The 11,820-nt window shown below is 44.0% G+C and overlaps 1 protein-coding gene across 1 annotated transcript; it reads left to right on the top strand.

Annotated features, from left to right (window-relative positions):
- Positions 1 to 1,569: 1,569 nt before the first annotated feature.
- LOC103849105 lies at positions 1,570 to 2,379 on the top strand. Its single transcript, XM_009125919.1, has one exon. The coding sequence runs from the start codon at positions 1,570 to 1,572 to the stop codon at positions 2,377 to 2,379; it is 810 nt and encodes a 269-aa protein (XP_009124167.1).
- Positions 2,380 to 11,820: the final 9,441 nt, after the last annotated feature.

An 11,820-nucleotide genomic window follows, 5' to 3' on the forward strand; every position in this document is an offset into this window, starting at 1 on the left:
GTGAATCACGTGAAGTCTTATTGTATACTCACTCTCCCGAAAGTCCCGCATTGCCGTGAATTGGTCCTGCGATATGGATCAAGGTCATGAAGACACGATGATGGGGTCGCACCCTGGAGGCCGTGTAACTGCATGCAGCGTTGGATGTTCTATCTTGGAATATCTGATGGAGATGATGGTTATATTTATTCCCCGTTAGGCTCGGTTAGCCTTGGTGGTTTTTCGGGTTTAGCATATATATATATTAAGAGTATGAGTGATTGGCGGGTCTCGTGGAGGTGATGTTTAAGATAGATTCACATGGATGGATTGAGAGGCCTTATAATTATATTAATTATGGAATATAATTCCACTGCATTCAAATGGTGTCGCTTGCTCGGGATACTATTGATATGTGTTTGGGTGTGGGATTAGACTCACTGAGTAAACTAATTACTCATGACCCATTTGATATGCAGGTAACCAGTAGGTGGGAGACCTTTACTCTAGGACGGGAAGGAACGACATTAGCCAGCGGTAGTTTTATTATCCTTGCAGTCGTTTTGATATACTTTATGTATAAGGTTTGTTGACTGAAAACCTCGAGGTTAATCTGTAAGATTTTGTAAGATTCTTTTAAAATGAATAAGTATATTGTGTATAAAGAATATTTTTAAAGTACGGGTTCCAAATGATATTAGTCCTTGTCCGGACGAACCAACTATGGGGTATTACTCTTAAGGTTGTAAAGCCTCGGGTTATACCTAATAGGATATGTGTACTTAGGCGGTTGGCCTAAGGTACCTGGATTTATTTCGGAAACTTCGGGTTAGTCGTTTATGTACACATTGTGGCTTCTCGGTTTGGTTTCAGTTACGAGTGATCGGCTGTGCATGTTCTTGTTTGATTGTTGCATGGCTGGTCGAGTCAACTTATACTTAGACCAGATCGGGGGTGTCACAACGGCTATCAGTAACCATACCAGGGAAGAACATATGTCATGAGCCAAGCGCAGCACAACCAGTTCCAGAACCAGAAACAGAAAGCTGCTCAACATACCGCTCCTTCGCCAGCGATTTCTCTGCAAGACGAGATAAAGGGTCTAGCGAAGATGATGCAGCAGTTGCTGCAGGGTCAGCAAATTGAAGGGAAAGCGTTGAATCAAGTCACCAGGGACATCAACTCCAGGATGAACCACATGTTCAATGACTTGAGTACCAAATATGAAAACATAGCTAGTCATATGCGCCAGATGGATGTTGAGATCGCGCAGATAGCTTAGAGCGTCACGAGGCAGCAGGGTACTATACTTGGAAAGACCGATAAAAACCCTAAGGAATGCAGTGCCGTAGCACTGAGGAGTGGAAGAACCCTACCGGATACAATTCCCAAGAAGTTGTCAGCAGCGGAAAAGAGGGTGAGCAACCATGATCTGAACCACCCCCTTTGTCGGACGAGGAACCGGAACAATCTGCTGAGACTGATCCAACCCCTAAGCCCGTTCCTCCGCGCGAATACGCCCCTAAGGTTCCATATCCTGTTCCGGCAAAGACATCTCGCAAGGATCGGGAGGAGACCAAGTGTAAGAAGATGCTAGAGGATCTAACTATCAAGTTACCTCTTGTGGATGCGATCCAGATGATACCTTCTATGCGCAGCTTAATGAAAGGGTTGATCTCTGGCAAGGTAACTGGAGACAGTGAACTATTGATTATTTCAAAAGAGTGCACTTCGGTACTTCAGAACAAGACGATTAAGAAATTGGATGATCCAGGTAAGTTTGTTCTCTCCATACAAATTGGGAGAACCGTATTCGCTTGTTATCTATGCGATATGGGTTCCAGCGTCAATCTCATGCCTTACTCCGTGGCAAAACGACTGGGCTTCACAGACTTCAAGCCGACAAGAAGCTCCCTAGTGTTCGCCGACAGATCAGTCAAGTCACTGGTGGGTATTTTGGAAGATTTTCATGTCCGAGTGGGTAACACGTTTGTTCCGACATATTTTGTGGTTCTGGAGGTTGAAGAAGAACCGAGGGATCCACTCATTCTAGGTCGTCCTTTCTTGTGCACAGCTGGTACGATCATTGATGTTCGACAAGGGAGGATTGATCTTCACCTAGGAGACATTGCGATGAAGTTCGAAATGAACAAATTGCTGAAGAAACCGATGCTAGATGCGCAGACCTACACCGTTGAGGATAAAGATCAGGTGCTATTTCCTCAAGAAGGAATGATTGAGGAAATCATGACCGACGATCCACTCGAGCTAGCCCTGATCCGTTATGAGACAGATCATAACGTCATGAGTGTGGACGCGGATGGCTACGACAAGACGCTTGACTCTGCCAAAAGCATGGAAAGGCTTGTTGCCTATCTAAGTCTAGGGGAGAAAGACTAGAGGAATCAGAGCGACGGTCTTTCTCATGAGGATCCCAAAGATCTTATCAAGAGACTTGAGGAGTTAGCCTCAGCAAACAACTACGATGAAATATCTGCAGACTACATTATCTGCAAGATCTTCCCCTATTTTTTATCTAGAGATGCTTTTAGCTGGTTCAGTAAGCTGCAACCAAGATCTCTAACATGCTGGGAATACATCAAAGAAGCCTTCATAGGCAAATTTTTCAGCGAGGCTGTAGCAACTCGAAGTAAAAGGCTTGATTACATGATTAAAGAACAGGAGAAAGGAATAATGATTAGTATGAGTCAGATTCTTGACTTCATCTACAGCGAGGAGAATGGTGATATTGGAACAACGACAACTCATGTCAAGGAGCCAGACATTCAGGTTCACCATGCAGATGAGAGTAAGCAGAAGAACGAACTGAACAGAGAAAAGCTGGTCAACCATGATACAGTTGAGGATGATGAATATCATGTATCAGGAGAGCAGAGCAAAGTAGAAGAAGCTGATACAAAAGATCCGACTTCAGCATCGATCGACAGTAGTAACTCAGAATCGATCGATATCCGCACTTCAGAAACGATCGATACAGATATTTGTCATCGATCGATACCTTCTACAATCCCTGATGCTACCACTGTGTATGTTAGGACTGGACGACCGAAGGCAATTAGAGACTATAACAGTCCTGAGGATGCCTATGCTAAAAGGTCTGCATTGCGTCGTTCAGCACTTCAGAATACTGTCCTTGAGCTGCACCCTGCATATATCTCTCTTGTGGGTCAGCATTCTTTCCATGGTTTTTCTCATGAAGATCCCACTAGCCACCTGGAGACATTTGTAGATCTGGCATCGACCATCAAACGCAATGGAGTCTCTGAAGACTACTATTTATGCATATTATTCTCATACTCTCTTGCTGGAGAAGCAGTATATTGGTTCAGGAAGTTGCCACTAGGATCTCTCACTACCTGGAATGACATCATATACGCCTTCCTCAACAAATTTCTCTATGATGCTGCAGCAAATCTAGAGATTGAGATAAGGTCTATGCTGGAATATATGGTGGAGGATGATGAGCAACATGAGTCTGGAAAGCTGAGCACAGTAGAAGTAGCTGATATTAGTGACACAAGCTCATCATCGATCGACACCCTTACCATAACATCGATCGTCACCCCCACCTCATCGTCGATCGACCCCAGTACCTCAGAAATGATCGACACAGACTTTCGTCATCGATCGATTCCACTTGAAATCCCTGAAAGATCGAGTTGTCCTCAGGACATTGCAAACTCGACACAGGAGAGCATCGATGAATCAAGCTGTGATCTTACTTCAGATGTCGACAAAGTCACTCTGAAAGACTTTCTGGAGTTCGAAGAATGGCTTCGGCAGAAGCTTGATGATCAGCCCGCTTCGGGAAAAGGTTTGGAAAATTCCTTAAAGGCTGACGACATTGACCGACATATACCTGATGAGATCGATCGACACCCATCCTACGACATCGATCTACAGTCGCCATCTAACATCGATCAACATACACCTGACTGTATCGCTCGATACCCACCCGATTGCATCGATCGACACCCATGTTTGGATGAACTATCAGGATACATGATTGAACCAGAACTGGTTGGAAGAAAAGAACACACGTCTGGAGCCTCACACCTTGCTGTCCCCGAAAATCTAAGACCACCTCTATGCAAAGAAGAGGCTGTTGGGATTTGCAAACGAGTGAAGAGGATACATGATCCTGTGAAGTTTGTTGTTCCATATGAAGTGTTTGAAGCTGAATCTCCTATCCCACCAGATAAAAGTATGGAGTTAAGTTCCTATGGTGGAGTATTTGATGATAATAAGTACGTAGAAGCTTCTCAAAGAGGGCTGCGATTTAGAGATGAAGTAGATAACTGCCCAGCAGAAGTACCATCGAGCGACATCAACAGAGCAAAATCGATTATAACTATCATTACATCATCGATCGATACCGGTCATATACCATCGATTGACACCCTTCGCGAATCAGAGCAGAAAGAGTTTGAAGTGTGTCAACATCTTTTTGATGGAGGCACCACCACGCGATCAGACAAGTCTGGGGGAAAGAAGTGGAGGAACTGGAAGAAAAGAAAAAGAATCAATGAAGATTCTCAGTTATCATTGATTCCTCACTTCTCAGATGATACCAGTAAATCCAGAGTGAGATTACACAAGTCTGTGGGAAAGAAGGGGAGAAATTGGAAGAAGCGGAAACGAACCAAAGGAGGTTCTCAATTACCATTGACTCCTTACTTCTCAGATAGTATCAGAAAATCAAGAGTGCGCAGCAAATGCTTCTCACATCCATATGCAAAACTTAGAGCACTCCTTATTGTTGAGATGATAGACAAAGGACAAAGGTCTATAAAGGAGACTTTCACACAAGAATGATAAAGCTTCAAAGAGTAGACATTGAGACTTGATTTGGAGCAAGTTCTCATTCTCATCCGGACTGAATCAGATCTCCAGAAGTCAAGCTAATGACTAAACATAAGCGTCGAGTGGGAGGCAACCCACCATTTGGTTTGTTTTAAATATTGTTTAATTTTCATTTATTACTAATTTTTCTTGTTTTCTAATGATTTCAGGTAAAAAAAAAAAAGAACAGTAACGACGGTACTGTAGCAGAAACACTGTAGCAGCAACATCGAGCGACACTGTAACATCGAGCGACTGTAGCAAAACACCGTTCATCGAAAAAAATATATATTATTATTATTATTTTTATTGATTATTGGTTTTATTATTTATTTATTAATTGTATTAAATGTTTTGTTTATGTTTGGTAAAAGGACAAGATCCGAGAAAGACGAGATTGCAGGAGAATCGATGATGGCAACGTAGCATCGATCGACAGAGCATCAAGAGTATCGATCGCCACTTAACTGTGTTGCTCGACACTCACATCCAAGCAGGTATACCGTTTTTCCTTGTTAAATATTGTTCTTATGATTTATTTTCCCACCAATCTTAGACTGGATAGCGCTAGTGATAGTGTTGTTTAAGTAATACTCCCAAGATAAAGCATACACATTTATTTATGTTAAGAAATGAAGTTGGTAGAGAAGAATGTCCGACATGATTTGCTAAGATGTTGGATAGGTGAATTTGGTTGCTAAGCTACGATATTGTATAATGTGCTTCTGTGATTAGGACTTTTTAGATGTGGATTGCAATATTGTAGAGGTGATCATTCTAAGTTTTAAATCATGTGAGTCTCTGCTGTTTTTAAAACCTCTTTCAGAGAGACTGCCCAACTGTTTTGCTTGAAGACAAGCAAAAGGGTAAGTCTGGGGGAGTTGATAGACCATATATTTTACCCATTTTTAATCATGGTCTATAAGTGTTTTAAAGTGTTTTAAGATACAATTATTATGTTTTGGAGTCTATTTAGAGGTTTTACAGGTTCAGGGACGTTTAGGAGAAATATAGTGATTTTGGAGTCTTTTGGAGCCTTTTGAGGTGTAGAGTTGCACAGACGCGTCAGATGTTTAGCTATGGATGGAGACCTTCCTACCGTTAGATTGAGCCCATATTTTTCCAAAAGATAGAGCTTTGAGTTATCTTTCCAATGCCACCAGTCGCAGTTCAATCAGCATCATGTAGCATACGTTATGCCCGTTTTACTGAAGAGTGGTCAGTCTACCTCGCGAGAGGAAGCTGCCGAGAAGAGAAAGCCACGTCGATCGATGCAGCACTCTGCACGTCGATCGATAGAGATCCCAGATCGTGGGCCTTATATATTTTATGACTGCGTGAAGTCCAGAAGCCACAAATTACTAGAACGCCCTTGGACGACCAAAAACCCTATTTATGTTATTTTTAAGCCATTGTTGACGGCTACGCTTTTTACGCGCTTTCTGTTTCATTGTTTCTCTTAGAGGAGAGAAGGGAGGAACTCCTATCAGAGTCCTCCTGGAACTCCATTGGTTTTCTTATCTATTCTATTTCAGTTTTATATCTAATCATCTATGATTTCTATTTTCATGTCTGAGTAGATCCACATGTTAGATCCAGGGTTCATATAGGTTTATGGGATTAGCCCCAAACTATAGATCTGCCTTGTTGAGATATTCATGATAGATCTATACTTATTGCTTGTTCTAGAGTAATTAACTAGAATATTGATTATAGGATTGCATACACAAGCATCCTTGTTATTCCATACTGACATCTATCTATCATATTAGGATTGCTAGAGAGGGCTAACCGCCAGTTTAGCATCCTAATAGGGCAAATCATCTCGCGCATAGGCCTGGCTAGAACCCGTCGATCGATGTCCTCAACTGACTATCGGTCGACGTAGGTAAAGGTGTATCGGTCGACGTCCCTATAGGACCATCGATCGACACTCTTTCGTTGTCACCATACTAACCGTTGAGATACGAGATCTAGCGAGTTAACCAGTGAAACATGCGACAACTGATCACTGAGTTAAGCGGTTGAGCTCTAACATATCATGCATGCAACAGATAGGTACCTATAGGAATTATAATCTCCAACACCTCAATAGAAACCCTAGATCTAGCAACCATCCTTCCATCGAACAACCCTTGCCAAGCTGAACAATTGACTTGTTCAACTTGTTTACTGCTTTGTTTATTTAATTGCTATTTTATTGCTTTATAATCTATTAGCCTAGTTTATTATAAATTGTTTAGATCTAATCGTTTCCCTAGCTCCTTGTGGATTCGATCCCTAAGTACTATAACTCGATCTCTTTCGTTGAAAGTAACACTCTTTAGGGTAATTTGAGTGATATCACGCTCAGAAAGATGCTCTGGTACAAGTCGAAATTCAGAAACTCAATAACCCTCGACAAACCGCGGACGATCCAGAACACCCTCCACAAGGCGATGGACTACATCATAATTGAAGAGGAAACGAAAGTCTTGTCGCAAAAGCATAAGTCGACAAGACCATCCTCGAAAGATGTAGACCCAAAAACGAAGAAGAAAAACTCTCGTAACGACAAGTACGTCCATCACGAGGGGGAAGAACTCCAAGGGGCGCACAACTACGCAATCAGTTCAGATCAAGGTCGAACCACGGGGAAGACATTGATTCGCAATCAAGGATACGACGAAAACACCTTCTGCGAGTTCCACCAGTCCCGAGGACACTCCATGACCAACTTCAAACTCTTAGGAACGAGATTTGCAGCAAAGCTACTAGCTGGAGGGCTCTCAAAAGTAACCAGCGTAAAAGATCTCATCCTCGAGACCGATCATCCCCCAAAGACGGACAGAAATCTACCCGCGGAGAAGTCCCCTCAAAGTAACCAATCCGGGGATAAACGCGGAAGAAGGTCGGACGACAAAGGAAACGACAACAATCGTCGCAGAGTCAACATGATCATCGGAGGATCGCAATACTGTAATGATACGTGTTCGGCCATCAAGGCTTACCAACGGAAGGCCGAATCAAGTGCAAACTGGCCTACATGGTCCCCTCCCCGAGATGGTCAAAGCAGCTCAATAACTTTTACGAACGATGAAGCCGGCAAGATCGATCAACCTCATTGCGATCCACTCGTCATAGATCTTTTCATACGATATCTGGAAGTCGGGAGAGTCCGCATTGACACGGGAAGCACGGTCAATGTTATCTTCCGCGACACTCTCAATTGGATGAACCTCGAACTCGGAGAAGTATCCCCAACGCCAAAACTACTTACGGGTTTTTCGGGCGAAGTGTCAATGACTCTCGGATCGATCCAGCTGCCAGTCATTTCCAAGGAAATCACAAAAATCGTCGTTTTCGCGGTGCTCGATCATCCCGCCATCGCCATCTACAATGTGATCATGGGAACCTCATGGCTCAACGCCATGCAAGCCGTTCCATCTACATACCACCTTGGCGTCAAATTCCCAACCCAAAACGGAGTCGCATCCATCTGGGGATGTCAGAAACACTCGCGGCTATGCTTCCTCGCGGAGCATAAGTTAAGGCAAATCGCAACTTCCGCAACGGCAACTCGCAACCGCACGAAGTTAGCTCAACCTTCGGCCGAAAACACCTCAAAGAAAGATGATTCGATATCGTCTGCTGACGCGAACGCTTCAGACATCGAAACTCAGCACGATTACGACGACTCAGCCGAAAAACCCGGATAAAACATTGACCCTGTCACGGTCACCACGATCAAGGCGGTCAGCACGGCGACAACCGCCGAGTAAGAATACTCGCCGCATAAAACAGAACTACGAGATGGCTTGATCCTCGAAAGAGGTATGTAGGCAGCTCGTCAAAAGACGAGTTCAGCTATCCCCCTCTCCAAAAAGGGGGGGAGTGGGTACGTATACTCGTATACTCCCAAATTTTAAAAGATGCATCATTGTAATCAAGTTTTTTAAAACTTTAATACGCATTTTTTCTTTTATTAAACACTTACGTATAGTCTTCGAAACAACTAGGAGACGTTGCCAAGTTAAAATTCGAAATTCTGCAAACAATTTTCCGAACGCGACCATAAAAGCCCGACACATATTTACTCCCCGTTCGTTGATTGGCCCCGACGAACACACCAGCAGTCTTAAAAAAAGGCAACCCGATCACTCTTTTGATTCTCGAAAATCCATCACAAGGATAAAAGTGCGCTACAAAAGTCCGAAATTTTGGTCAAGCAGTTCCAGTTGGCTTAAAAATTGTCTCTAGAAAGATGCTCGATTCATGCCACACAAGTCATATAAGCCGAGAACCTATCGTGGATTTTAAATCGGTACAAACCAGGTAGAAATCGCAACAGAAAAATCGATAGCCGGCTAGTCAACGCACAAACCTTAAAACCGAGAGTAAACCTAGGTCTTGCCCTAAACCCATCGCATTGGTCTCTAACATCTCAAAACATGATATCTAAAAAATGATACGAGATCCTAAACTATATCTCTCCGTTCATGTCTCAACGTTCCCGAAAGTTCGTAAGAATAAATAATTTTTACAAAAACTCACGTCTCGAACAAACCAACAGATTGAACATCTCAACAGAATTAAATATGAGATGACAACTCATGTTTACTTCAAACCCACTCGAAACAAAGTAACTCAAACAAACATCCGTTTTATATATATAAACCGTAGAGCTACGGATTCAAAGCCACCAACGGCTAGTCCCGATAAAGATAAAAACGGCCAAACAGGCCAATACAAAGTTCAAAGGCCACATTTGGCCGGACACAAACGAACGAAAGCCACACTCGGCCGCAAAATACTAGATAAGGGAAAAAAACTTCTTCCCGTCAAACGCTCACCTCTCACAGATCAAAGTTCCCGGACAAGGAAGCTCCGAATGCATCTGAGGGATAGTTCACTTCCTCGTCGTCACCAGCAAACTCGGTCGTGGCCTCTACAGTATCGGGAGAAACCGGGACGGGATGCGAAAACCCCTGGATCCTCCCATCGATCGGAGGAATGAGCGTCTCAGCATGGGCATGGTTTTTCATGCCATCTTTCATGAACCTCATCTCCTTCTTGAAAACGTAGTCTTCCGCGTGCATCTTCCAAAGACTCCCGATTGAACCGCGGCACTCACGGTAATCACCCACCAAAGTGTAAGCATCCTTGAGGTTCTCGTACTCAATCTGGAACTGAGAGGCACGACTCTTCATCACCGCGACGATCTCCCTCTTACCCTTCTGTTCCACCTTACGAACGGCATTTGCATGATCACGAGCAAGTTTCGAGTCTCGCTCTAACATCTCGCCTTGCATATGAGAAAGATCCTCTCTGCCTTCTCCGCTTTGAAGCGATAGACCATGGCCTCTCAATGGCTCGCCTCAAGGGCCGAGCCAAGCAAGTTCAGACCCTGCAAAACCAATTAACATGTTTTAGGGGGGAAAAGGAATATATAGAAATGTCGGCAAAATTCTCGAAAACTAACCCCATAGATGATACGAGATCCTTCTGCAACGACTCTTTACCTTCCCGATTCGTCCACAGGCGGGGGAGGATAGAAACTCGAGGGTAGACCGGCAAAGAAATCGTCGAAATCCAGGATAGGGATCTCGCTCGTACCACTTCCATCGCCGTAAGCACGGTCCGGGTCACATCCTGGGAGCGTACAATCATCCACTGAAAACCTGAAGCATCAGGCTCGGAGTCGATGTCTGTTTCCGCGTTCGAAGCAGAACCGGGATGCGCGAGCCTCAACGCCTTTCGAACTATTTTTGGCGTGATGGAGGTCCAGAAAAATGGACCATTCCTGAGAAGATCCCTCGCTGCGATCGTATCTTCAGGAAACGGAGCAATCAGATTGATGGAGGGACGATCGTTCGGCAGACTCCGAAACAATAGGATGCAACTCTCTTCGACAGACGCGGCGTTTATACGAACAAAGAAGAAAAATTTCTTCCACGAGTTAAAGTTGGAAAGAAACCCCTTGACCACTGACTTAAAGTTCCGAGGGACCAGTGGGTACTTGTCCGTATTCCTAACGATCTGCAACCTGAAAAGCGCTTCGAAGTGGTCGACGGTAAGGGAGAGACCGTGCTCGTAGCTCAAGATCAGAACGCCAATAAGGTGATGGATACTAAGGGGGTTCAGTTGACTTATCGACACCTCAAAACGATTCGACACGCGGACGATGATTTCAGGAATCGGGAACTACAAGCGGCAACGCACTATGAATGCTTCGTAACAAGTAAAGTAACCCTCTGGGGGACTTCTAGCACGCTGTCCTTGACAAGGAACCCGGAATTCCACCGTGTCTGGAATTCGGTAGAACGACCACACGGTCCGAAGAAAGTCGCTAGTGCTCCTACTCGGTGCACCTTCTTTGACCAAACGACGGTTCATGACTGGGAACAACTTCTCGTTGGGAGGTGTGATCGAACCATACCTCGCAACCCACCTACCGAATGAGGCACAAACTCGATCTTCGGCACAAGGAGTTCTTCGTGGACAAGAAGAAGAAGATGGAGAGGAGGGAGAAATTCTTTCAAAAAACTCCTTATGAAAACAAGCAAGTGAAAAATTATGAAAAAGTTACCTCTCTTATTATAGGCATGAAAAATTACTATTTACCTGATGACTTTTGGATATGAACTTCGCCCAAATACGCCAATCTCGTCCAAACTCGCCATACCGCATGCTAAAATCTCAACGGGAATCCACGATTCTAACGAGTTGGGGGCAAACTTTTGGGGTCGAAAACGGTTACGACGAAGTTAATGTCCAAACCTCCGCAAAAACAAGTGTGAGTGTCCTTCAGCGACAATTATGCTTGGTAAAAAAAATGTCACGACACAAGATCTCGAGATAAAACCTTGTTCGAGTCTCAGATGGATCAAACACAAGCTGTACCAAGCTAACGGAAACGTATCTAAACCAGCCACGGATAAGTTCGAGTGTGACGATTGGACAAGCCAAGTTCGGTCACTACACAACGACCGAGCGTGC

The sequence above is a fragment of the Brassica rapa genome, chromosome A06, assembly GCF_000309985.2.
Source record: "Brassica rapa cultivar Chiifu-401-42 chromosome A06, CAAS_Brap_v3.01, whole genome shotgun sequence".
NCBI lineage: Eukaryota > Viridiplantae > Streptophyta > Magnoliopsida > Brassicales > Brassicaceae > Brassica > Brassica rapa.

What these genes read in the sequence shown, in the direction of transcription:
- LOC103849105 (XM_009125919.1), top strand. Translation starts at nt 1,570, where the DNA reads ATGCTAGAGGATCTAACTATCAAGTTACCTCTTGTGGATGCGATCCAG.